We start from the raw sequence: 27,545 nt of genomic DNA on the forward strand, positions 1-27,545 counted from the left end.
GGCCCCCATCTGACCAGCAGCCTGAGCCCCCCAAGCTGAACCGGCATCTGTCCTGAACAAGGAGCGGCGGGCAGTCCCTGGGCCCTGCTCCCTGGTCCCCGCCCGCGACCCGCCCGCTGCCTGGGAGGAGCCGTGCCCTCTGGGGGGGGATGGGTGCCTCCCGTGGGCGTGGCCTCAGGTCCCAGCAAGCACAATGTATCTTTATTGTACAAGCAAAAGACCGCACGCCCCAAACCAGCATGTCCAATCTAATTGGCAAAAAGCTTAATTTTCCTGTTAAAAACAAAAATCTAAAAGCCCACAGCTTTTGATTCACTTGCCAATCCATCTGAGGAATAAGAAACAATTTGGGAGAGCCCTGAGCAGGTACCCCATTCCTGGGCACACATCCTGGTCGCAGGAGGGCACCAGGGTGTGGGCGGCTGGGACTGAGTGCTGTCACGGGGCTTGTGGGCTGCACAGCCGGCTGCCTCGCTGGCCCTGAGGCGAGGGGAGTCACCAGGTGCAGTGCAGGCGCTAGAGACCCCAGAGGGGCTGGGAGGTTCTGGGGCGAGAGGGGAGGGGCTGGGTGTCCCAGCTGGCGTGCGCGCTCAGCATGTCTGCATGCAGGGGGGTGGGGGTTACTGGATGTTGTGACACGGGCCTTGTACGGTGACCTGCCGGCACTATCTCGCTCACATGCATGTCTTCAAAGTCCAGACACGTGTGAAGCACGTCATGCATGCATGGAGAGAAGGCCGGGCTGTCTTGTTGTTGCTGGAACTGGGGACAGTGTGTATTTGCCACAATCGCAACAGAAATAAAAGTATGTCCAACGTTAAAAAAATACAAAGTGACAAGAGAAGTGCAGAGCGGCCTGGGGCGGGGCGGGGCGGGTCTGCGTGGGCTCAGGCGGCCGCTGCACGTGCGCCGGTGCCGGCAGGAGCCGCGAGCATGCACCGTGCTTTCTGGGGCCAGGCGGGTGGGTGTGGACGAGGCTCTGTTCGATATTAAATAAAGGAGGTCAGTGGTGTAGGGGAGGCTCCTATAAAGCATATGGAAGGTGATGGAGACAGGGAGAGGGGAGGGAGAACCAAGGGCCGGGAGGTGATAAAATACAAAAGAACAAATACAGACAGATGGACACAGACACGGGTCCACTGAGGAATCGAGCGCGAGGTTTGCTACTAGACTTATGGGTCACTCTCTCAGACGTTGGGTGGTAAACCGTCCAGCCTGCAAGTGAATATAGAGGGAAGAGAACAGAGAGACAGGCATCAAGTACAGTCTCGGGCTGCCTCCTGCACCACCAGCCACTCAGCCTCGTCACTTAGCATCCACGGCTGCACCTAGCCCAGCCCCGAGGACCACAGCCACTGACCACATAATGGAAAGGAGGAGGCGCTGGAGCGGAAGAGAGGCAGACCCAGGAGCGCGTGCGGGGCAGGGCAGGGGCCGGAGGGGCTGTGGTCCCCACGCCTCTGCACAGAGATGGCGTGGGAGAAGCGCCTCATCGCACAGCTGCTGTGTCCACGGCCATTCCACCTCAAGGCCCAACTCCCATCTCCAGAGCTGCGCCCTGGGCCCCCAGCGGCCCTTCTGGACCCATGTGTGGCAGGGAACGGGCAGGGCAGAGCGGGCGGCACCTGCACCCGGCACAGACCACACAGCAGACTGAGGCCACGTCTGACCTGTGGTCCCTCCCCAGGCTGCTCTAGCCAAGCATGCCTCCCTCGGAGCCACTTAAAGCCTTGATGCGTGGCCACCCACTCTTTTCATTCAAAGGCTACCTCTAGGATCACGTCTTTCAGAAGCTGTCGGCAGCCTTGGCCACAGCGCACGTCCCCTCTACACCACACGGCCTGCGCGGCTAGCACATGCTCAGAGGCGGCAAGCTGGGAATCACCTGGGCCGTGCGCTCCGCCCCCGTCACTGGCTAAGCCGGAGCAGATGTCTGCAGACAAGGAGGCCCGCACGGAGCAAGGCTGCTGGGTCTGCACTGCCTTCCCACAGGAGTCTGCCGCTGCGGCGGGCCCTGCCCCGGCCCTGGCGGGGTCCTGGGCAAGAGGGGCGCGGCTGCAGTCTGACAAGTGACCTGAGTGGGGAGAAGGGGACAGGCACGATGAGGTGCCGAGGGCAGCCGGCCAGCACGGTGCGCAGCTGTCCTCTCTGCTTGTTGCTGGGTGACCTTGGGGAAGCTGAGTCCCTGCAGGGGCTGGTGAGCCACGTGGGCGAGGTGGGAGGATTAAAGGAATGACCAGTCTCCACTGGTCGACAGCACCGACCGGGCTTGCCTCACGCCAACGCATGGGAAGGACATGGCAGCTCCGGAGGCCCTGGCTGCTCGGGCCAGCGAGCCTCCTCACTCTGTCGGCTCTCAGGCGGGCCTGGGGCCTGTGGCTCTGTACCTGTGCCCCACACCCTGCAGGTGCCATTCAATGCCAAGAGGGAGGGCCTGTGGCCAGCTTCCCACCTGGCGTGACCGAGCGTTTCAACTCACTGGGTCTCCACCCCAGGGTGCAAGGGCTCAGGGTCCGCGGGCAACCTCAGTGCTGGGGGTTGTGGGCAAGGGCTGGAGCCCCACCTCCCTTCCCCTCCCCCAAGGCAGCTGCTCAGCCCCCACTGTCAGCAGGTGACATATGTCTAAGAAAAGGGCCAGGAAACAGCCCCGTCCTGGCAGCACCCTGCGGGGCGGAGCCCATGGGGAAGAGCAGCCCCTGCTCTGGAGAGCCCGAGCCCCCCCGCCCCCCCCCTTCCTCGCTGCAACTCCCGGGCTGGGTCCTTTCCTCTGGCCACAGCATAGGGGCCCAGCCCGCCACAGCCCTATGGCCCGCTCGCATGGGGGTGAAGAAGCGCCCCTCCACGTCTGGGTGCCTGCCTCCACCTGCCCAGCCCCCAGCCCAGCCCCCAGCAGGGCACAGGGCCGACCTGTGCTGGAGGCCACGACCTTGAGCTGCTGCACCAGTGGAGTCAGCAGCCTCCCAGCCTTCAGCTTGCTCCTGCTGGCCTTCCTCCGGCGGCCGGCAGGGGGGGCCGTGTGCAAGAGCCCCAGGTTGGGGGGCAGCGTCCTGCCCAGGCGGCGGTACAGGGCTTCGATCTCTCGCTTCTGCTGGCTCTGCAGCTCTGAGATCTCCCGCAGGTGCCTGCAGGGGGGAGCAGAGGAGGGCTGGGTGGGCCTCCCGGGCCCCGGGCGGACGGGAGCGTGGGCAGTGCGGCTGCTCAAAGGAGCCGGCATTTATTCCAACATCTTCCTGTTTACATCTCAACCACGTGGGACTCAAGGGGCCCTGACCAGCCTGCAGAGACGCGGTTCCCTCCAGGCTTGGAACAGGCTGGGCTGTTTGTTTTGGTTTTTCTGGTGTGGGGGGAGGCTGGGGTATGGACACCTTCACACATTTATGCTCACAATATAAACCCTGTACATAATCCAGTGATTAACCAGCACTCAGAACTGGGAGGTGCCTCGTTTACGAGCTGTTTTCTCCTCCCCACAGGGAGCTAGCACCAGGGTCTCTCAGAGGGCACGGCAGGGGCGAGTGGAGACATGTGGTCAGCCAGGGATCTGAGGCCCTGGCTGCAGCCCCTCCCTGCCAGGGGCTCCCAGCTCGGGCACCACCCCCACGGGGCAGAGCGGACCTGGCAGGCCGCACAGGTGGACAAGCCTGGCTGTGGGCATCCTTGCCCACCTCCTTGGTGTGTGGCAGGGAAATAGGTGTTCTCACGGTTAGGCAGAAGGAAAAAAGTTCTAATTTCTCCTATTACGTCTTCCGCGCCTGCCAGATTTGTTTTAGAAAAATGATTCTCTAAACAGAAAAGTGCTATTGCATCAGATTAGATTCACAGAGTGTGAAGTTTCCAGGGGGAAGCTGGCTGGAGTGGGGGAGGGATGCCTGGTCAGCTGGGAGGGCCTGATTCAGGACTTGGGGGAGACCCGCACGCTCCCCAAGTCCTGCCCAAAGTGGGCCTCTCAGATTATGGGGCCCTGGGGCTCTAAGAACTGCCAGTGCAGGTGGGAAGGCAGGCACTGTCTCCCCACAGGGTGTCCGGGGGCTGACACAAGGCACCAGGGGAGGGAGCTCAAGTATCGGGTGCCCAGGGCAGGGATGAGGGGGTGGGGAAGGGAGGGGCTGGCCCCTCAAGGGGTGGGGGGAGGGGGCCAGGGGCCAGGGCAGGGCAGGGCAGGCAAGCTCTCCTGCCCCCTCCCTGCAGGCACAGCCCTGCCTGCCCACCCAGAGGGAGGAGCAGGAGAGGCTGGTTAGGCTCCTGGGCCTGTGGGCAGCTCCTGGGTCCGCCCCAGAGCTCTCCGCCCTCAGCTTTCTCCCACGGTAGCAACCACATGGGGTCCTCCTGCCCAGGAGGCCAGGGTGCAGCTTGCTGGGGCCCTGACCAGGTGGTGGCCGCACTTCAGACGCAGGGTGAGGGGCCTGGTTTGAGCAACACCCGGCTGTCCTGCTGAGGCCACAGGAGGGGGCGGCCGTGGGGGAAGAGGCACCGCCCCAAGACCAGGGGCCAAGCCCACAGCACAGCAGCGTGGCTCTGCCCGGCACCGGCACCCGGCCCACGCCCTGGGGCGCATGGCAGGGCCTGGGCCTCCGCGGCCACCGCCCGGGACCTACTTCTCTCGCAGACTCTGCAGCTCCTTCCTGATGTCTGCATCCTCGGGCTCCGAGTCGTTGTCACTGCTTATGTATGACGACTGGGAGTGGAAGGAGGTCACACTGATGGTGGGGACCTTCACGCCCGCCCTGCGGGGGGCCTCGGGGCCCGGGGTGCCGGCCCCCGCCGACCTGTGCAGGAGGGCGGCGGCCTTCCTCACGAAGTCGCCAGCCGAGCTGCCGCTGCTGCGGGGCAGGGAGCCCGGCCTCAGCGCCGGCGGCCTCCCGGGGGCACGCTCGTCCCCAGAGTCGCTGGACAAGGGCTCCTGGCAGACCTCGAGGGAGGAGGCCGTCTGCGCCCGGCGCAGGGCCAGCTTCACGTCGGGGCTGCGGGGCGCCTCCTCCAGGTACACGTCAGGCGGGGCCGAGTACCGCAGGCTGTGGGGGGAGGCCAGGGTCCACTCGTCCTGGGTGCTGACCACGGAGAACCGGCCCACGGTTTTGGCTGGAGAGCTGCCGTCCCGCTGCCCTGGCTGCTTCTGAGGGGACCCTGAGGTCAGGGCACCAGCGGGCTGGAGGGGGCCGGCCCGGCCGCTCTGGTCTGCGGGCTCCAGGTGTGCGGGGACGGCGGGCGCGGGGGTGTCCTTGGGAAACAGGAAAAGAAACGATTCCACACGAATACCAGAGAGAGCGAACTCCACCACCCGGCCGAGCCCCTCACGGTCTCATCACGGAAAACAACCTACCTGAGGGGCCCTGGGTGCTGCAGGTGAGCCCGAGGCTGCCTGGCCTCCCTCGGGGCCCAGTGTGCTGCTCACAGGTGCTGCTGGGAACAGGGACACCATCATTCGGGCGAGAGCCAGGACAAGGGCCGGCCACGCTCAGGCCAGGGAATCACAGGGAGGGCACGGTGGGAGAAAAGGCGCCACAGCGGGCAGCTGTCCCAACCTCCCCGCCTTCACAGGGGGCGCCCTAGAGCCTGGGAGGAAGCAGGTGTCAGCCCAATTCCACTCGGGTCTCAGCAGGCCCTCGACACAGTGATGGTCACCTGTCCGTGTTAGGGAGAGGAGGCAGGGACTGGCCCAGGGCAGGCTGAGGGGTCTCGCCAGATGCACTGGGCACAGGGCCCAGAGCTGGCGGGGCATCGATCTGGGGGTTGGCCTCCTTGGCTGAGGCGGGCTCCCCGAGGCCTGCAGGGTGATGGGGGGCCTCTGGAGGGGAAGTGCAGGGCCCTGGGGCCACATCCAGGGGCCTAGCAGCCAGTTGGGCATCATGAGTCTCTGCCGCCTCTACCCCCCCAATGGTGTCACCTCTCTCCCTCTCACCTCTACCCCCCAATGGTGTCACCACTCTCCCTCTCACTTCTACCACCTGATGGTGTCACCTCCCTCCCTCTCACCTCTACCACCCAAAGGTGTCACCGCTCTCCCTCTCACCTCTACCACCCAAAGGTGTCACCGCTCTCCCTCTCACCTCTACCACCCAAAGGTGTCACCGCTCTCCCTCTCACCTCTACCACCCAAAGGTGTCACCACTCTCCCTCTCACCTCTACCACCTCATGGTGTCACCGCTCTCCCTCTCACCTCTACCACCCAAAGGTGTCACCGCTCTCCCTCTCACCTCTACCACCCAAAGGTGTCACCTCCCTCCCTCTCACCTCTACCACCCAAAGGTGTCACCACTCTCCCTCTCACCTCTACCACCCAAAGGTGTCACCGCTCTCCCTCTCACCTCTACCACCCAAAGGTGTCACCTCTCTCCCTCTCACCTCTACCACCCAAAGGTGTCACCGCTCTCCCTCTCACCTCTACCACCCAAAGGTGTCACCGCTCTCCCTCTCACCTCTACCACCCAAAGGTGTCACCTCCCTCCCTCTCACCTCTCCCACCTCATGGTGTCACCGCTCTCCCTGACAGGGTCTGGTATGAACAGGCCTCATGAGGCCCTGGAAGGTGCAGATCAATAGGGCTGATGCCTGGCCCTGCTGCTTGTGTCTAGGGAAGGTCACCGAGGCGGCCTCCGTTTGCCCTCTATAGAATGGGAGCACAGCCTGGTATTTCTGAGCCGCGTTCCCAGAACTGCTGTGAGGAGTGAATGACAGAGTAGAGCGAGCTGATGTTGGGAGTCTGGCCTGAGCCAAGACCCACATGCGACAAAACCCATGCCGGTGGCACCGTCAGCCGGCTGCACTGACAGGCTGACACCCCGCCAGGCGGAGGGAGGGCCGCTGCGCCCAGACTGTGGACTTTCTCTTGGCGCATGAGCACGTACTAAGGCGCCATGACGGGCTCTGCCCTGTCTGGTCCCCACGCAGGCGCTGGGGCGGAAGAGTGGGGGTGCACCGTGCCCCCCGGGCCCTGGGGCGGGTCGGCGACTGGGCTCATCACCTGTCCCTGGCGAGGCTCTGGCCTGCTCCAGCGCAGCTGCCGGCCCAGGTGCCAGTCCGGGCTGGTCCAGCTGCAGGAAGAAATAGAGAGGAGCCAGGAGCCTCACTTGCTGCCATCCCTGCAGCTGAACCGTAAAGCTCTCCCCACCCACGCTGCCTCCTCCAGGCTGGCGCCGGGTGGCCCAGGCGCTCCACACACATATATGAGTCTCTGCCGCCGGGTCCTGACTCGCACACCACACCCTGCGCCCCCCATACTGGCCACTTGCTGCAAAACACACTGGGCAGGTCGGGCTCAGAGGTGGGTCTCGGAGCAGGAGCGCCGGCTGGAGGGAGGCGGTGCTGCATGGCCAGACCAGAGCTGGCCCTACCCCCACCCAGACCCCTGGCCCAGGATGGCACCTCTGGCCAGGCCAGCACTCACCACCAGCTGGGGTGGCAGGGCCAGGTCCCCCGTGGAGGCCTCTGTGCAGGGCGGATCCCCTTTCGGGGGCTCCAGGGTGAAGTCTCGGTCTCCCGTGTCCACCGGGGTCCCGGCTGAGGCTGAGGAGGTGGGCACGTGCTCCTGGTAGAGCAGGGTCCGCAGCTTCTCATCCAGGCTCTTGATGGTGCTGTCCACGAAGCCCACCCTGGGAGGCGGCCCTTCCCCATCCGACTCCAAGGCTGACAGTGGCTGGGGGAGGGTGCTGGGCCCCAGAGGAGGGCTTGGGAGCTGGGGGGCAGCCAGGCTGGCAGCCCCCACCGTGTTAGGGAGAGAAGGCAGGGACTGGCCCAGGGCAGGCTGAGGGGTCTCGCTGGAGGCACTGGGCACAGGGGCCGTAGCTGGCGGGGCATCCATCTGGGTGTTGGCCTCGTTGGCTGAGGTGGGCCCCCCGAGGCCTGGGGGGTGAAGAGGGGCCTCTGGAGGGGAGGCGCAGGGCCCTGGGGCCACATCCAGGGGCCTAGCAGCCAGCTGGGCATCACGAGTCTCTGCCGGCGGCTGGGGGGCATCACACTCGTTGGCCATCCCCTGAGAGGTCACTGGGGCCCCTGCCTGCATGGCAGCGCCCCTCGCTGGTTCTGGCCTGGGGCTGGCGGTTGGTGCGGCCATGTCCTGGGGCACAGCAGTTACAGGAGGGGAGGATGGCACCGCAGGGGCTGGTGTGCCCCCGGTGGTGTCCCTGGAGCCTGGTGGCTTCGGAGGCTGCACACCGGCCGGGGCGCTGGGCTTTTCCTTCAAGGACAACTGGTCTTTGCAGGGAGCTGGGTCTGGAAGAAACAGAAGAGGCAGCTCTGTGCCCGCTGGTCCTGGTCACCTGGCACCTGCTGCCAAAACCGTGCCCTGCACGCGCCGGCAGCACCCACACACTGCTCTCCTCTCCTTTTCTCTGATGCATCAGCTTCAAAACAGGGCAACTTTGAACACACATATTCCTTGAATTATAATTTGCCCCAATACAATAAATGCTATAGCAAGGGCTTCTTAGGATAAGATAAGGTATCTTATTCTGTCCAAATTTTTAATAAAAAGTGGTAATGTTAAAATGGAACCTCCCCTTTTATGTACACCAACACTGAGTTACATCAAGAAATCAGAATTGCCATTCAGCTCTGAGCATCTTACTACACGGCAGGAAGTATGTATTTATTTCCACTGACAGAGTAGGCAACCGTGGGTAAAAAGGCTGGCAAATCCTCTCCCCCCAAAACAACTATAAAACTGGACAAAATACGTATTGAAAACAACAATTAGATAATAGAAGAGTGGATGCCTTAAGTTGGTACCAACTCCAAGTAAAACTTTGCTTTAAAAAACCTTGTTTTGAAATGAATGGCATTTTCTTCAAACGAAAAATAAAGCTTTTGTCTGACCACCACGACACATCCTTAAACATTTACAGGAAGCAGACAGGGCGCGCTCTTAAACTCCCTGCAGAGCGGAGGCCCCGGGGTGCCAGGGTGAACTGTCCCCGCCACAGAATTCAGGTCGCACTGTGTGAGGCAGGCCTCGGCTTCTTCCGTCCGGTGGCTTTTCCTTCTTTTTGCGACTTCTTTCTCCCTTTCTCCTCTCCCTCCACCTCCTTGACCCTCCCCTCCGCACCTCCAGGAGGGTACTGAGGGGAAGTGGGGATGATGTGTATCCTTATGTTGATCTTTCAGAGAGAAAGCACTCCACACAGCAGCAAGGGAGAATTTCCTATTGCTTTTAAAATACAAGTACTTAGGTCCCTGTTAATTAAAGTCACTAAAGAACACACACAGGGAAGACGAAGTGCAGACACGAGGGAGAGTCTTGGGACCACAGAGGCAGATGGAGGGATGCGGCCACAGACCGGGCGGCACCGCGCAGACGCCCCGCAGCCTTCGGGGAGCCCGGCACTGCCGGCACTGCCTTTCAGTCTCCCCCTTCGGAACTGTGAGAACAGACATTTCTGTTGTTTTAAGTCACCTGGCTTGGAACACCTTGTCATGGCAACCCTGGGCAGATAATACAGACTCCATAAACATGAAAACATGAGCTCAGAGAAAAATCAATTCAAGTAAAAATTAAATGATTGAGTTCCAGCAACCGTGGGTAAAAAGGCTGGCAAATCCTCTCCCCCAAAAACAACTATAAAACTGGACAAAATACGTATTGAAAACAACAATTATTCCAGGACTTTGGAATAAACCAAAGGCATGCAACAGACGGAGGAGCATTTATTTAGTAAAAACTGCTGCATTGTGGGTAAGAATAGTTTGCCTTAGTGGCAGCCGGGAAAGTCCGTTGAGATGCTGCTGTGTCCTGCAGTCATCATCCTCCCAGTTCTCATCCAAACCATCACACACACACCACACGGGGGCACTCTCACTGCAAAACGGCAAACCACACCGGTTCTCATCCTCCCGCCTCACCGCTCGCCGTTGGCATTACTGCAGCTACACAGAGAGAAAGGATTTTGTTGTGAGTTTGTTTTGATATTTAGACAAAGGTGTACTGTCCTATAAAAGATAATAAGCCATGAATGAATGTAGAATTTGATTAAATGTTTTCTTCCATCTACTGAGATGGTCAAATGCTCCTCCTTCACGCCGTGCCTCTGACAACCGCCATTTCTCTCATTGGTTCTGAGTTCGACTGTATCCCCCCGCCCCCCAGTTCCACATATGACTGAGATTACGCAGTGTTTGTCTCTCTCTGGCTTATTTCCCATAGATAAGGACCTCCATGTGCCTCTATGCTGTCACAGGCTTCCCTTCTTAAGGCTGAAGAATTCCCCACTGTACACAGATTTACCCCATTTGCTTTACCCCATCAGGTGCTGACACTGTTCCCACGTCTTGCTGTTGGGATGCTGCCGCAATAAGCACGCAGGTGCGGCCATCCTGCGAGACAGGGATTTCGCTTCCTTTGGCTGCACACCGGGAGTGGACTGCTGGGTTAAAAGGCAGGACTATTTTCTGAGGAACCGCCATAGTGGCTGCACCGATATACATTCTCATCAACAGTGGGGACTAAGGGTCCCTGTTCCCTGATCCTCTCCAGCATGGCATCTACTGCTTTTTTTCCTCTCTTTTTTAATCCTCGCCCAAGGATATTTTCCCATTGATTTTTAGGGAGAGTTGGGAAAGGGAAATGCGGAGAGAAATATCGATGTGAGAGAAACACATTGATTGGTTGCCTCCTGCACCAGCCCTGACTAGGGCCCGGCCCGGGGAGAAGCCTGCAACCAAGGTGTGTGCCCTTGACTGAAATCAAACCCAGGACCCTTTGATCCATAGGCCAATGCTCTATCCACTGGACCAAACCGGCCAGGGCTCATCTACTGTCTTCTGTAACAGAGCCATCCTCACGGGTGCCAGGTGACGCTCGGCCCGGACTGCACGCATTTCCCTGATGTCAGTGCCGCCAAGCGCCTTTCCAGGGGCCGTCTGCATGTCTTCTGGGAGAGACGTCCCCTCGTGTCCTCTGCCGTTTTCCAATTGAATTATTGGTTTTCTTTTTTCTTGAGCTCTGTGAGGCCCTTCCATATTTTAGATATTAGCCTCTTATCAGATGTATGACTGGCAAGTATGTCCTCCCATCCGCAGCTGCCTTTTCATTTTGTTGATGGCACTTCTGCTGTGCCACAGCCTTTCTGTGTGGCGTGGTCCCACTTCCAATTTTTGCTTTTGTTGCTTGTGCTTTTATTGTCAGATGCAAAAAAAAAAAAAAAATCATTGCCATAACCAGTATCAAGGAGGTTCCCCTGCTTTCTTCCGGGAGTTTTATGGTCTCAGGTCTTACGTTTAAGTCTTTTAACCATTTTGAGTTGATTTTCCTTAATGGTAGAGGTAGGGACCCACTTTCATTTTTCTGCATGTGGAGATCCAGCTTTCCCAGCACCGTTTACTGAAGAGACTGTCTTTCCCCACTGTGTGCTGGCACCCTTGTCATAGGTTAACTGACTGCATGTGCATGGCCTCACTATTCTATTAGTCTAAGTGTCTGCTTTTACGCCAGTACAATGCTGTTTGATTACTATGGCGTTGCAACAGAATTTGAAATTAGGAAATGAGATGCCTCCAGCTTTGTTCTTTCTCAAGATTGCTTTGGCTATTTGGGGTCTTTTGTGATTCCAAATGAACTTAGGGTTGTTTTTCCTATTTCTGTGAAAAATGCAATTGGAATTCTCACAGGGATTGCACTGACTCTGTAGAAGGCTTGGGAGTGTGGACATTTTACCGATATTAATTCTTCCAACTCGATAGCACAAGATAGCATTCCACTTATTTCCGTCTTTCTCACTAAGGTCTCACAGTTTTCAGTATAGAGGGCTTCGTCTCTCTAGTGAAACGGATTCCAAAGCTTGTGTTTTTATGCTACTATACGGGGTTGCTTTTCTTCATTCACCTGTCGGTAGTTCACGGTTAGTGTATGGAAGTACAACTGATTTTTGCAGGTTGAGTTTGCATCCTGCAGCTTCACTGAATTCACTTATTAGTTCTAACCACTTTAGTGGAGACTTTAAGGTTTGATACATGTAAGACTACGTCACCTGCAAGCAGAAGCCATTTTATTCTTCCTTTCTGAGTGTGATACACTTTAGCTTTTTCTTGCCTAACTGCTCTGGCTTGGACGTCCACACAATGTTGAACAGAAGTGGTCAGAGGGGGCACCCTTGTCTTGTTCTTAACCTCAGAGAAAACCTTTAAGCTTTTCACCACCGAGTATGATGTTAGCTGTGGGCTTCTGTAGATGGCCTTCATTATGTTGAGGTACATTTCTTTTATTCCTTATTTGTTGAAAGTTTTTAATCATGAAAGGATGTTGAATTTCGTTAAGTATTTTTTTTCTGAATCTATTGAAATGATTGTGGTTTTACCCTTCATTCTGTTAATGTGGTGTATCATATTTGTTTTTTGTTTTGTTTTGTTTTGTTTTTTGCTTATATTTAACCATTCTTGCATCTCAAGAATAAATCTCATGATCATAGTGTATGGTTCTTTTAATGTGCTGTTGAGTTTATAATGCTCGTATTTTGTTGAGAATTTCTGCATCTATATTCATCAAGGACACTAGCCTATAGTTTTGTTTTCTTGTCATGTCCTCATCTAGCTTTGTTATCATGGTAATTCTGGCCTGATAAAATGAGTTTAGAGGTGTCCCCTCCTCTTCCATTTTATTTGTGAAAGAGGATGAGAAGGACTAGTATTAATTCTTCTTTAAATGTTTGGTAGAATTCACCAGTGAAGTAATTTAGTCCTGGGCTTTCCACTGTTGAGACATTACTGATTACTGACTTAATCTCCTTACTAGGTATAGGTCCATTCAGATTTTCTATTTCTTCATGATTCAGTCTTGGTAGGTTGCACAATGCTTTTAGGAATTTACACAATTTTTTTCTGGGTTACCAAATATGTTAGATCACAATTATTCACAGTAGTCTCTTATGATTCCTTGTATTACAGTTGTAATGTCTCTTCTTTCGATTCTAATCTTATTAATTTGTCCTTTTTTTAGTCTAGAGATTTGTCAATTTTGTTTAACTTTTCAATAAACTACCTCTTAGTTTCATTGATCTTTCCTACATTTTTATCATCTCTAGTTCATTATTTTTGCTCCTATCTTTTTTCTTCCTTCTGCTATAAGCCTTAGTCCTTCTTTTTCTAGGTCTTGAGGTGTGAAGTTAGGTTGTTTTAAATTTTTCTTGTTTCTTAATGTGGTCTAAACTTTCCTCTTAAAACTGTTTTTGCTACATCCTATTAGTTTCAGGATGCTGTTTCCATTTTCATTTCTCAAGGTATATTTTTATTTCTCTTTTGACTTCTCCTTTGACCCACTGGTTATTCCAAAGTGTGCTGTTTAATTCCCATGTATTTGCGCATTTTCCAGCCTTCCTGTTGCCGATCTCCAATGTGGTTGGAAAAGAGAACCTGACGTGACTTTAACCTTCTCAGGTTTGTGAAGACATGTTTTGTGGTCTGATACATTACCTCTCGGGAGAAGGTTTCATGTGCACTTGTGAGGTCCATGTGTTCTAAATGGTGTTTAAGTCCAATATTTCCTTATTCATTTTCTGTCTGGATGATCTGTCCATGTTGAAAGCTGAGGTATTAAAGTCCCTACTATTGGTGCATTGCTGTCTATTTCTGCCTGCAAATCTGTTAATATTTGCTTAATATATTTTGGTGCTTAAATGTTGGGTGCGTATATATTTACAATTGCTATATCCTCTTGGTGAATTGATCCTTTATCATTATAAAATGATATTTATCTACTGATACAAATTTTGGCCTAACATCTATTTTTGTCTGATGTAAGTATAACTATTCCTGGTCTTTGGTTTACATCAGCCTGGAATATTTTTTTCCAACCTCCACTTTCATGTGTCATTAAAGCCGAAGTGAGTCTCTTGTAGAGAGTATATAGTTTTATCTTGTGTTTTTAATCCATTCAGGTACTTTATATCTCTTGATTGGAGAACTTAGTCCCTTTACATTTAAAGTAATTATTGAAAAGTAAGAACTTACGACATATTGCTGTTTTGTAGTTTCTTTCTTCCTCTTTTGCATGGTGTACCTTTGTGATTAGATGATTTTTCCCACAGTGGTAATCACTGTTTATATTTTGTGCATCTACTATAGGTATTTGCTTTGTGATTACCATGAGGCTTATGTTAAAAATATAGTTGTCAGTCTATTTTAAGTTGCTAACTTTGATTACATACAAAAACTCTACACTTTTACTTTCCCACACATTTAATGTCTTTGATGTCACAATGTACATCTTTTTATATTGTGTATCCATTAAAAATTACTATAATTATTTTAAATACTTTTTTAACCTTTTTACTTGAATTAAGTGGTTTCCACACAACCATTATACTACTGTTCTGAATGACGGTACATGTGCTTTACCTGTGGATTTCACCCTTCTTGTGTCTCCATGTTGCTAACTGGTGTCCTTTCCCTTCAGCTTGAAGAGCTCCCCTTAGCGTGCCTTGTGAGGCAGACACAGTGGTGAGGAGCTCCTGCAACTTTTTTTTTTAATGGAGGAAAGCCTTGACTTCATTTCTGAAGAACAGTTTTGCCAATTGAAGTGTCCTTGGGTGTCAGTTTTATCCTCCCAGCACTTCGATTATATTATTTCCACCCTTTCCTGGCCTGCAAGGTGTCTGAGAAATCTGTGAAAAGCCTTGGAACACTCCCGAGTAAGATATGAATTACTGGGGGTTTCCCCTGCTGCTTTCAAAATTCTTTGTCTTGGATTTTTTGATAGTTTTATGTTACTGTGTCTTGATCAAGTCTCCTTTGGGTTGAGTATGTGTAGGGACCTATGAGACTCATATACCTGGATAAGTATAGCTCTTCCTACATTTGGGGATTTCTGTGCTTTCTCCTTCTGGGATTCCATAATGCAAGTATCACGTGCTTTCTGGTGCCTATAATTCACATAGCCTTTCTTTACATTTTTCACTCTTCTTCCTTTTTGCTCCTATGACTTGTTAATTTCAAATAAACCGATTCTTTTTTCTGCTTGATCAAGTCTGCTTTTGATGCTCTCTATTGCATTTTCCTTTCATTTGTTGTATCTTCAACTCCAGAATTTCTGTTTGGTTCTTATTATTTCTACTAGAAGCCTGGTGCGTAAAATTCATGCACTGGTGGGGGGAGGGAGATCCCTCAGCCCAGCCTGCACCCTCTCACAGTCCAGGACTCCTCGCTCCTTACCACCCACCTGCTCGCTCGCTGCTCCTTACCACTTGGCTAGCTGCTCCTTAGTGCTACCACGGAGGCGGGAGAGGCTCCCGCCACTGCCGCTGCGCTTGCCAGCTGTGGGCCCGGCTTCTGGCTGAGCGGCGCACCCCCTGTGGGAGCGCACTGACCACCAGGGGGCAGCTCCTGCATCGAGCGTCTGCCCCCTGGTGGTCAGTGTGTGTCATAGTGACTGGTCTTTCCACAGGCTGTTCCACCATTCACTCAATTTGCATATTAGGCTTTTATTATATAAGATTTCTCTACTGAACTTCTCATTTTGTTCATATACTGTTTTTCCTGATTTTATTGAATTGTCTCTTGAAGATCACCAAACTTCCTTAAAGTATATTAAGCTGATTTTTTTGGCAATTCATGGATCTTTTAATTCTTCGGGGGTCACTTATTGAAAAATTATTGCTTACGTGGTGGTGTCATGGTTCCTTGCTTTTCTGTGTCTCCTGTAGCCCTGTGTTGATATCTGTGCATCTGATGGTGCAGTCATCCCTTCTAGTCATTAGAGACTGATTTTTGTTGAGTAAAGACCTTCACTTACAAATAGGTGCAAGGACACCAGATGGGATGGGGTGGTTCTGGCTACGGGGCTCTGTGCAGCTCTGTCAGTTGGGATCAGCATTGGCAAAGGCCTCAGGTGTCCTCAACCACTGGCTGAAGTGGCTGTGGGGGCTGTTGGGGTCTTCAGTGGTGAAGGCTTCTGGGCACCTTCTGCTCTCTTTTTCTCCCATGAGGATATTGTGGCTAAGGCGATCCCCTTTGGCACCAGGTCCAGATGTGGGCACTCTTGTGGTAGTGGCTGCACTGGTGTCTGATGTGTAGGCCCCCATGGTGCAAAAACAGAGCAGAAGTCTAAAAGTGCAGATGCTCACAGAGTGATGGCAACTCCAGATTCTGGGTGCTGGCTAGTCCACAGCAGCAGGGCCTCCAGTGTCTGGGGTACACTAGGATGGAGCTACCATGGAGCTGGGGAATAAAGCATGTGTGCACCCAAAGCAGCCAGAGCTCTGGGATCAGGGGTCTGCAGGGGGTTGGGGAAGGCAACTGGTAGGCCTGGTCCCAGGATAGCACAGCAGAAGCTCTTTGGGGAGTGGGGGAGTGCAATAGCATCTCCCTCCCTGAAGGGTCCGTGGCAGCAATGGCTGTTGCTTACCTTGACAGCAAAAGCTGCCAATGTCTTCTGCAAAGCAGGCCAGTGAGCTCCAGGCCAAGTCACAATGTGGGTCCTCTGCTCTGAAAGCTGTATGGAGCCCAGGGCTGTTCTGGGGGCTGCAGAGCTCCTCAGCAGCAGAGGATGATGGGTTCTCTAAAAGCAGACCATGTGACTGATACAGATACCAGCCCTCTTTGTTCCTAGCTGTCTCCTGAGAGCTCAGCTAAGGCCATCTCCCCAGCAAGCCTTTCTGTGCAATTATTCTTTGTTTTTGGTCTACTGTGCTCCCACAGGTTCTTAATTGGACTCTTAATCCCTCGCAGATATGTTTCCTTATATAGATAGGTGGCTAATGGTTGTTTTTATGGGGAGATGGGGGCTGGTATCTTCTACTCTGCTATCTTGCTGGTGTCACTCCGTCCCATTATCTTCTCAGGGGTCTCTCTCCCTCTGTCTTTTCAATCTGGGCAGAGTTCTTCACTCCTCAAACTCCAGCTGTCCCGAAGACTATTTCCCCCGAATACAGAATTCTGGGTTGATGCTTTCAACACTTTAAAAATACAGCACCACTTCCTCCTGGGTGCCATGGCTCCATGGCTATCTGAATGACCATTCCCCTAAAGGTAAAGCATAATTTTTCTATGGCTGCTTTCACAATGTTTTGTCTTCAGTTTTCAGCAGTTTACAATGTGTCCAGGTATGGATTTATTTGGGTTAATCCTATTAAAATTCACTCAACTTCTTGAATCTGTAGATTTATGTCTTTCACCAAATTTAGGAAGTTTTCAGCATTATTTCATTATTTTTTAAGCACTGAACTTTTCTCCTCTCCTTCTGGGGCTTTGATGGCACAAATGTTACACCTTTTTTCTTGTTCCACAAGTTCTGTTCATTTTTTTGGATCTTTTTCTAAGTTTTAATGGGACAGGTATTCTAATTTCTAGTTTTACAATTTCCATTGCTCTCTTCTTCATATTTTTTATTTCTTTGCTGATACTTTCTATTTCACATTTGTTTCCAGAATGTTTATGATTGTTCAAGCATTTTTATAATAGTTGCTTTGAAGCCTTTGTCAGTCAGATCATTCCAACATCTATGTTATCTTGCCATTATCATGTGATGGGCATCTTTTTCCATGCAAGTTGACATTTCTATGGTTCTTCATTTGACGAATACTTTGGATTGCCTTGATTTGGTTGGATTAGACTGGATTTTGCATAATATTATGAGATTCTAAGTCTGTTTAAATCCTACGGAAATGTTATTTTTGCTTTAGCAGGCAATTGACCTGGTTAGGTTTAAGCTGCAAGTTGCAACCAGCCTTCTATGAGCTGTGGCTACACAGTCAGTTCAGTTATCTGTGTCTCTGCTATACTAATCTGATCTGAAACACGTGTGTATCATCCAGGGACCAGTTTAGGACCAAGGTGAGAATCCATCTACTAGCTCAGTTCTCAAAGTTCTGTATATGCTAATTCGGATCAGAACCATGCATGCACAGGTGAAAACAGCTTTATCAGGTTGCTTTCCCAAGCTCCTCTTTCCATGGTTGCCCTGGTACTTCCTGGTTCCTTGGAACCCCCCTTACAGACCTCTGGAGAGAAACCATCCACTCCCACAATTGTAAGAAGCAGGACTAACTGGCAGGTCAGAGAGAAAAAAAGTAATGGTTTTGGTTATAAACTTTTTGAGCCCCAGCTCCACCCAGTGGAGAGGAAGTTTGTCTCCTGCTACCTGTTACTGCCACTCAGAACTTTTTGTGAGCTGAGGAGGAGGAGAGGGAATGAGACAGAGGGATCCACACACCTCTCTCAGAGCTTGAAAAGTACCCTTTCTGCTTTGTGGGCTGAAACCAGAGGGTATCTCCTGGAGCTTCTCTGTCTGCACCCAGAGTTCACCCAAATCTTCACGTTGCCCTGAGCCAAGGTCAGGAGACACCAGAAGGGAAACACTAAGCTTGCCACCAGCTCCATGGTACTTGGAATTCTGGGTGCGTCCCCATCCTGCCTCTGCTATAGATTTCCTGAGTCCGCAAAGATCTGTGCCCTGCATCAATGGACCCAGGTGTATAGTTAGGTTCAGTGGAGGAAAGGGGTAATGGGCTGTGTATTCACCATCTTATCCAGAACCAGGACTTTCTGACCTGTTACTTTTTATGATGTGCCAAATACTGGGTCCAGAATGGTGTCACCTTTGTGTAAAAAGAACTTCTGTACTTCTGCCTGAGCACGCAGCATTCTGAAATCACCTTCATGAGGGCACCATGCTTGGAAGCAGCCCCTCTCTTGGCCTCGTTCCAGCGGCCCTTGCTTCTGCAGCCCAGTACTCCAGCAGGGCCCGCCTCCTGGCCGGGAGTTCAGGGCCCCTTACCCCAGGCTGGTGAAGCATCAATGCTCAGCCTCTCAGCCATCCTCGAGAATGGAAAATGCCCCAAGGGAACAGACCAATACTGGGCTCACATCCCAAGTCTCCGTCCTCTCTGGACCCCAGCCTGATCATTCTCCATAGTCTGCAGATTTCCCAAACACCTTCACAGGCGACTTTATATTTCATCCAACTTGTCTGGTCATCCTCAGTGAACAGCTAATCCAAATCCATAGATCTGCCATGCCTGGAGGCGGCCACCTCCTCTTTCTTTCATTTATAGATAAAGAAACTGGCTCTGGAAGGTTTCCTGAGGTTGGTGCATAGATGAAGGACTAGAGTCTAACTGCAGGCATGTCCTTTTAATCACTAAACTATACTGAAAATTAACATTTATTTGTAAGGGTTTTTCTCCCCCATTAACTGGCTATAGCAAAGTGAAAAAGTAATACATGAACATGTTCTTATTTTAAAACTGAGCCCCTGCAGGCAACGCTGCTTCCCCCTCGGTCCTCTGCCAGGCAGGGCCAGGCCCTTCACCAGGTCTGTCTGTGGCTTCGTTAGGGCTTAGTGGGCTGACCTGTTCGCTTTGGGAATAAATCTTCAAAGATACAATGGGGGTCGCTGGAAACATACGGTAAAACATTTAAAATGATTAACAGATATTCTTCTTAAATGTACAGTAGTTCCACTGCATGGGACACATCGCCAGATCCCCAGTAGATGCCTGAAATTGCCTTACAGTACCAAACCCTAGATATACTATGATTTTTCCTATATGTAACATACTTGTTAAAACTTAATTTATAATTAGGTGCAGCAAGAGATGAAAAGCAACAGCATAATAAAAATAGAACAATTAAAACAATATACTGGCCCTAGCCGGTTTGGCTCAGTGGATAGAGCATCAGCCCATGGGCTGAAGGGTTCTGAATTTGATTCTAGTCAAGGACATGTGCCTCAATTGCAGACTTGATCCCTGGCCCTGGTCAGGGCATGTGTGAGAGGCAACCAGCTGATGTGTCTCTCTCACATCAGTTTCTTTCTGTCTCTCCCTCTCCCTTCTACTTGCTCTAAAAAAATAAATCTACACTAATAAAAGACAAAGATGCTAATTGACTGTACCTTCGCTATGCCCTAAGCCATGCCCACCAGCCAATCAGAGCAACTATATGCAAATTAACCCAACCAAGATGGCGGCCAGCAGCCACAGAGCTGGAGCAAGCAGGAGGCTTGGTTGCCCGGGCGATGGAGGAAGCCAAGCTTCCCGCCAGCCCTGAGCCAGCTGAGGCCTCCGCTCATGGCAACAAAGTTTCAATTATAGAAGCTAAATAAATCCCAGATACCTGATTCCAGCCAGCCTCCACTAGGAGATTGGGTGGCTGGGGGCTGTGGCCAGCCTGTAAACAGCCATCAGCCCATCACCCAGGCTGGCCACACCCTCATGGGGTGAGGGTCCCTGCTGGGGGGCTTAGCCAGCCTGCAAACGGCCCTGAGCCCCTCACCCAGACTGCCAGCTGATTCCTGAACAGAACCATTTCAGGCCAGAAGGGATTGCAGGGAGAGAGAAAGAGGAGGAAGAAGGAGAGGAAGTGGAAAAAGAAGTGGAAGAAGAAGGGAAAAGGAGGAAAAAGGAAGATGAGGAAGAAGAGAATGAAGGGGAAGGAGAAAAAAGAGAAAGAAGGAAGAGGAGATGGAGGAGAAAAAAGGAACGTAGTTAAAACAATAAAATGGCAATAAATATGTACTTATAAATAATCACTTTAAATGTAAATGGCTTAAATGCTCTAATCAAAAGACATAGGGTAGCTGAATGTATTAAAAAAACAAGACCCATATATACTGTCTAAAAGAGACCCATCTCAGAATGGAAGAGACACTCAGACTAAAAATAAAAGGGTGGAAAAAGTTTTCATGCAAATGGAAATGGAAAAGAAAGCCAGGGTAGCCATACTTATATCTCACCAAATACACTTTAGACAAGGAAGAGACAAGGAAGGACACAACATAATGATAAAGGATCAATCCAACAAGAGGTTATAACTCTTGTGAACATTAATATACTCAACATAGGAGCACCTAAATATAAAAGCAAATGTTGATGGACATAGAGGGAGAGTCAACCGCAATACAGTTATAGTAGAGGACTTTAACATCCCATGGCAATCTATGGATAGGTCTTCCAGACAGAAAAATCAACAAGGAGATGGCTACCTTAAAGGACACACTAGACCAGATGGATTTAATTGATATCTTCAGAGCCTCTCAACCCAAAGCAGCACAATGTACATTCTTTTCAAGTACCCATGGAACATTTTCTAGGATAGACCACATGTTAGGACACAAAACAAGTCTCAATAAATTTAAGATTGAAATCCTAATCTTCTCTAGCCATAATGGTAAGAAACTAGAAATTAATCACAAGAAAAAAAATGAAAGACACACAAAGTCATGGAGGCTAAATAACATGTTACTAAACAGTGAACGGGTTAACAATGAGATTAAGGAAGAAATCAAAAGATACCTTGAAACAAATGAAAATGAACACACAACAACCCAAAATCTATGGGACACAGCGAAAGCAGTTCTGAGAGGGAACTTCAGAGGATTACAGTCCTACTTCAAGAAATAAGAAAAATCTCAAGTAAACACTCTAACTTTACACTTAAATAAACTATGAAAAGAAGAAACAAAGCCCAAACTGAATAGAAGAAAGATATAAAGATAATAGCAGAAATAAATAAAATAGAGTCTAAAAAAATAGTACAAAGGAAAATGAAACCAAAAGCTGCTCTCTGAAACAATAAAATGGACAAATTTTTAACAAGACTCATCAAGGAAAAGAAAGAGAGGACCCAAATAAGTAAAATCAGAAATGAAAGAGAAGTAACAACTAACAAGAAAATCAAGATTGTAAGAAAATATTATAAACAGCTATACGCCAATAAATTGAAAAATCTGGATGAAATGGATAAATTCCTAGAAACATACAATCTTCCAAAACTGAATTAAGAAGAAGCAGAAGCCCGGCCGTGGTGACTCAGTGGTTGAGCATCAACCCATAAACCAGGAGGTCAGGGTTCGATTCCTGGTCAGGGCACAGGCCCAGGTTGCGGGCTCAATCCCCCAGTGTGGGGCATGCAGGAGGCAGACAATCAATGATTCTCTCTCATCATCGATGTTTCTATCCCTCTCTTCCTCTCTGAAATCAATAAAAATATATTTTAAGAAAAGAAGAAACAGAAAATCTGAACAGACTGATTACAAATAATGAAATCAAAGCAGTAATCAAAAAACTTCCAACAAAGTACTTCACTGGATGGCTTTACAGGTGAATTTTACCAAACATTCAAAGAAAAACGAACACCTATCCTTCTCAAACTATTCAAAAAAATTCAAGAAGAGGGAAGATTCCCAACCTCATTTTATGAGGCCAGAATTACCCTAATTCCAAAACCAGATGAAGACACTACAATGAATGAAAATTACAGGCCAATATCCCTGATGAACATAGATGCTAAAATTCTCAACAAAATATTAGCAAATTGGATCCAGCAATAAATTAAAAATATCAAACACCAGGACCAAGTGGGATTTATTTGGAGGATGCAAAGTTGGTACTTGCATCCATATTTGTAAATAAATAAATGTGATACATCACATAAACAAACTGAAGAATAAAAACCACATGATTATATCAATAGATGCAGAAAAAGCCATTTGATAAAATCCAGTATCCATTTATAAAAAACAAAAAAAAACCTCTTAGCAAAGTGGGAATAGATGGATCATACCTCAGCATGATAAAGGCCATATATACAAACCGACAGCCAAAATCAGATTTAGTGGGCAAAAACTAAAAGCTTTTCCCTTAAGATCGTGAACAAGACAGGGATCTCCTCTTATTCAACAGAGCACTGGAAGTCCTAGCCACAGCGATCAGACAAGAGGAAGAAATAAAAGGCATCCAAATTGGAAAGGAGGGAACAAAACTGTCACTATCTGTAGAGGACACACAAGAAACTATACAGGGAGCCCTAAAGGCTCTACCAAACACTACTAGAACTGACACATGAATTCAGTAAAGCAGTAGAATGCAAAATTTATATTCAGAAATCAGTTGCCTTTTATTACACCAACTAGGGGCCCAGTGCATGAATTTGTGTGCCTTGAAAGGAACTGTGGGTCGCGAGGCTGTGGTGGGCACAAGAGCGGGTCTCAGCCCATCCTCTGTGCCCCAACCCAGCCCCTCCTGCCAAGGCCCCCAGTCCTATCTGCTGGCAGCCCCACTCCTGCTGCTACCACTCCCACGGCGTGGCCCCACTCACACCCACTGGCGATTGGGGCTGGCGCACCAGCAGTGGGTGCGAGCAGGGCCGGTGCCATCAGCAGTTGCGAGCAGTGGCTGCTGCCTTGATTGCCCTTCAGGAGCAGGGGGAGGTGGAGAAGCCCTGAAGGGCGATTGGGGCCAGCAGCCACTGCTTGCACCCAGTTACAGCGCCGGGTGATTGGGACCAGTGCCGGACAGCAGCAGCAGGTGTGAGTACAGGCTCTGGCATAAGCAGCAGGTATAAGTGGGGCCATGGCCAGCAGCGGGTGCAAGAGGCAGCTGCCAGCCCTCAGGAGCAGGGGGAGGTGGAGAAGCCCTGAGGGGCGACTGGGGCCGGCAGCTGCTGCTCACACCCTCTGACAGCGCCGAGCGATCGGGGCTGACACTGGGCACCAGCAGCGGGTGCAAGCAGGGTGGCGCTGGCAGCAGGTGCAAGCACCTGGTGGGACCGTGGCGCACAAGAACGAAGAATTTTCAGTAATCACCAGAGGCTCTCCCCGATGACAGTGACCGGCACCCCATCTTGGTCTGGCACCCCCGCTCACCTGCTCCACCATCCTGCTGCGGCCGATGCCCGCCATGTTCTGCGCACGCCCCCTGGTGGTCAGCGCATGTCATAGCGACTGGTTGTTCAGCTGTTCTGCCATTCGGTTAATTTGCATATTAGGGTTTTATATATACAGGTAATAAACTATCAGAAAGGGAAACTAAGAAAACATTGCATTTACAATTGCATTGCAAAAATACATGGGAATAAATTACTGGCATAAAACATAAGCATATAGATAAATGGAACAGAATAGAGAGCCCAGAAATAAACCCACAGCTATGGTCAATTAATACTTGACAAAGGAGGCAAGAGCATACCATAGGGTAAAGACAGTCTCTTCAATAAATGGTGTTGGGAAAAATGGACAGACACATGCAAAAAAATTAAACTAAACCACCTTTTTACACCATACACAAGAATAAACTCAAAATGCATTAAAGACTAAATGTAAGATTAGAAATCATAAAAATCCTAGAAGAAAACACAAACAGTAAAATCGTGGACATTTCTCACAGCAATATATTTTCTGATATATCTCCTCGGGTAAGGGAAACAAAAGAAAAAATATAGAAATGGTACTGCATAAAACTAAAAAGTTTTTGCAGCATAGCCAGTGTGGCTCAGTGGTTGAGCGTCGACCCATGAACCAGGACAGGGTTCAATTCCAGGTCAGGGCACATGCCCGAGCTGCAGGCTCGATTCCCAGTAGGGGGCCAGCAGGAGGGAACCGATGGGTGATTCTCTCTCATCATGATGTTTGTAACTTTTTCTCCCTCTCCCTGAAATCAATAAAAACATTTTTTTTTTTTAAGTAGAGTGACATTTAAAAAAATAAAGTTTTTGCAGAGTGAAGGAAACCAGCAACAAAATGAAGACAACCACTGAATGGATAACACATTTGTCAATAATAAATCTGATGAAAGGTTAATATCCAAAATTTATAGAGTACTTATGTAATTCAACACCAAAAAAACCTCAAACAATCCAATTAAAAAATCAGCCCAGGACACGAGTAGACACTTCTCCAAAGAGGACATACATACAGATAGCAAGAGACATGAAAAGATGCTCAACATCATTAATCATCAGATAGATGAAAATTAAAACCACAATGAGTTATCGCCTCACACCTGTCAGAATGGCTATCATCAATAAATCAACAAACAAGTGCTGGCAAGGATGTGGGGAAAAGAGAACCCTCGTGCACTGCTGGTGGGATGCAGACTGGTGCAGCCACTGTGGAAAACAGTATGGAGTTTCCTCAAAAACTTTAAAATGGAACTGCTTTATGACCCAGGATTCAGTATTGGTAATATATCCAAAGAAACCTGAAACACTAATGAAAGTAGATACGCACCCCTATTCATCACAGTGTTATTGACAATAGCCACGCCCTGGAAGCAGCCCACGTACCATCGGTGGTAAGTGTATAAAGAAGTGTGGTACCTCTACACCAGGGAATACTACTCAGTCTTCAGAAAGAAGGAACTCTTACCACCTTTGGCAACGGCATGCGGGGGCCTAGAGAGGATCAGGCTAAGTGAAGTAAGTCAGTCAGAGACACACAAGTACCATATGATCTCACTTGTATGGGAACCTAATGAACAAAATAAACAAACAGAACAGGAAGAGACTCATAGAGAACAGACTGACCGCTGTCAGTGGGGAGGGGAGCTGGGGGGCTGGGTGAATAAAGGCGAAGGGATTAAACAAACAAAAAGACACCTCACAGACACAGACAACAGGAAAGTGATTACCAGAGGCCAGGGGCGCAGGGGGAGGTACAAGAAGGTAAAGGGGCATGAATGCTGACGGAAGGAGACTTGACTTTGGGTCAAGATACTATATTATAGGATTGTTTGAAACCTATAATTTTATTAACCAATGTTATTCCAATAAATTCAATAAAAATTTAGAAATAGCCCAACTGGCATGGCTCAGTGGTTGAGCATCAATCTATGAACCAGGAGGTCACAGTTTGATCCCCAGTAGAGGGCGCGCAGGAGGCAGCCGATCAATGTTTCTCTCTCAGCATTAATGTTTCTATGTCTCTCTCCCTCTCCCGTCCTCTCTCTGAAATCAACAAAAACATATTTTTTTAAAAAAATTAAAATAAGTAAATAAAATTTATGGGTTGTTATTTCTGGGATTTTCCATCTAATGTTTTTTGGGCCACAGATGACTGCAGGTAACTGAAAACAGAAAGTGGAAATGTGGATGAAAAGGACTACTGTCAAGTTATATAATCAGCAACTTCTTCCTGCCAGCTTATAGGGAATTAACCTTAACTCTGTTGAAGTGATTCTTCTCAGCCTCCCAAGGAACCACAAAAACCAGGACGTAACTGACAGCCCAAGGGCGAGCTTGCTGGTGTTTGCCCACCAGGTAAAGATCAATATCCAAGTGTCATTTTCCTTGGTGACCATTTATTTTTTTTTATTTTTTTTTTCCTTGGTGACCATTTAAAATCAGAGTTTCAACACTACAAGGGGCTTTCCCACCCCAACCAGCAGGGCGTCCCTGCCAGAGGCCGCTGGGGGATGGAGCAGGGAGTTGGGAGTTGCAAGATGACACTGGAAGAGAGAACGAGGGGGAGCGCTTCCAGCACACACCTGTGCAGCCCTGGCGGCACCTCACAGCCAAGGTAACCAGCAGCCCAAGCCTGGGTCCTGCCCTTCGGTAGAAATTCTGGAGAGGAATACAGCCCGCAGGCGGCTCTGGGCTTTGGGATGACAGCGGGGCACACAGCACTGGCGCTGACCTGCGCGCACGAGTGGAGCCAGGTGCAGAGCAGTGCCAGGGAGAGAAGCGCTGGCCCCAGCAGGCGGCCTGGCGGCTGGTCCTACCTGGGCTGGCTTCTGGCTGCACGGAGCTCAGAGGAAGTGGGGGCGAAGATTCGGGGGCCTCTGCAGCCGGGTGTTCGGCCACCGGACAGATGATAAACCACCTCTTCCCGGTGTGCAGGACTAAAGGGCAGGACAAAAGCAGCTGGTGAGAGCAGGCATGTTTCTCCCGGGGACCCTTGCCCCTGGGCCACACTTGCCATGAGACGCTCTGGGGAACTCTCACACCACTGAGGAGCATGCAGCCATTCGCGGCTCCTCGGTGGCAGCCCGGGGCCCCAACAAGCACTCCCACCGGCTTAGTTCCCAGGACGCCGAAGGGACCATCACTGAAGGGGCAATGCCAGCCGAGGCCAGCAGACAGCGGGAATCTATGCCACCCTGCCAACACCTGGGCCCGACAGGGAGGAGCTGGGGGTGAGGTCACCACACAGTCCAACACCCCCAGTGTGATGGCCAACCTCCCGCACAACATGCTCAGTGGGGCTCTAATCACCCGCCGCTGGAGAAAGAAGGGACAATGACAGGAGTCTGGGGGTCCCAGGAGACACATACCATTCTGCTGATACACTGGGGCGTTGGCTTGGGACTGGCGATTCTCCTGAGGGAGGTGAAGGCGGCCATCAGTAAACCGCGGACTGAGCACGCGGAGCCCGGGCCTCGCAGCCCCGTGGCCTCGGAGCCGGGCACTTCCACCTGTGCTAACGGCGTGCTCTGGGCGGGCACCTCGCCCCACGCTGCACCCTGCAGGCTCTCCCGGCAGGAAGGTGGGTGGCTGCTGCCCGCAGGCCTGGAGTGGGGGACTCAGGCCCTGCCCTCCCAGGACAGCCGCCCAGCTCACCTCTCCGGCACCCAGGCTGCTGGTGCTGAGGGGTGGTGGGCTTGCCCCCGGGTCGGAGCCACGGTCCACGTCCGTGTCCTCACTGAGCATGTCCTCTGCCTTGTCCATGACATCCTTCATCTGCTCAATGAACGTTTCCCGCTCGGCCTGCAGGATGAAGTCGTGCTCCACCTGCAACGGTACACGCAGCCCTGCCCGTGGGGACTCACGGGGGCACACGCAGCCCTGCCCGTGGGAACTCACAGGGCACACACAGCCCTGCCCGTGGGGACTCACGGGGCACAGAGAGCCC

The 27,545-nt window shown here is 50.9% G+C and overlaps 1 protein-coding gene across 12 annotated transcripts in view; it reads right to left on the reverse strand.

Moving 5' to 3' along the window:
• Positions 1-27,545, reverse strand: part of WNK2 (WNK lysine deficient protein kinase 2) — a 124,087-nt gene that overhangs the window by 23,430 nt on the left and 73,112 nt on the right. For 4 of the 12 annotated variants that reach the window (XM_036302385.1, XM_036302387.1, XM_036302380.1 and 1 more), the window contains 11 exons: positions 27,254-27,424; positions 26,968-27,013; positions 26,416-26,535; positions 23,565-23,654; positions 7,386-8,209; positions 6,963-7,032; positions 5,321-5,400; positions 4,596-5,218; positions 2,908-3,122; positions 1,886-2,074; positions 1,117-1,215 (listed from right to left, as the gene is read on the reverse strand). In XM_036302385.1, the coding sequence (XP_036158278.1) occupies positions 1,117-1,215; positions 1,886-2,074; positions 2,908-3,122; positions 4,596-5,218; positions 5,321-5,400; positions 6,963-7,032; positions 7,386-8,209; positions 23,565-23,654; positions 26,416-26,535; positions 26,968-27,013; positions 27,254-27,424 (2,527 nt within the window). The remainder of the gene's footprint in view (positions 1-1,116; positions 1,216-1,885; positions 2,075-2,907; positions 3,123-4,595; positions 5,219-5,320; positions 5,401-6,962; positions 7,033-7,385; positions 8,210-23,564; positions 23,655-26,415; positions 26,536-26,967; positions 27,014-27,253; positions 27,425-27,545) is intronic. The other 8 variants (XM_036302382.1, XM_036302383.1, XM_036302388.1 and 5 more) reach the window with 6 other exon arrangements.

This window comes from Myotis myotis, unplaced genomic scaffold (genome assembly GCF_014108235.1).
Source record: "Myotis myotis isolate mMyoMyo1 unplaced genomic scaffold, mMyoMyo1.p scaffold_m19_p_31, whole genome shotgun sequence".
NCBI classification, from domain to species: Eukaryota; Metazoa; Chordata; class Mammalia; order Chiroptera; family Vespertilionidae; genus Myotis; species Myotis myotis.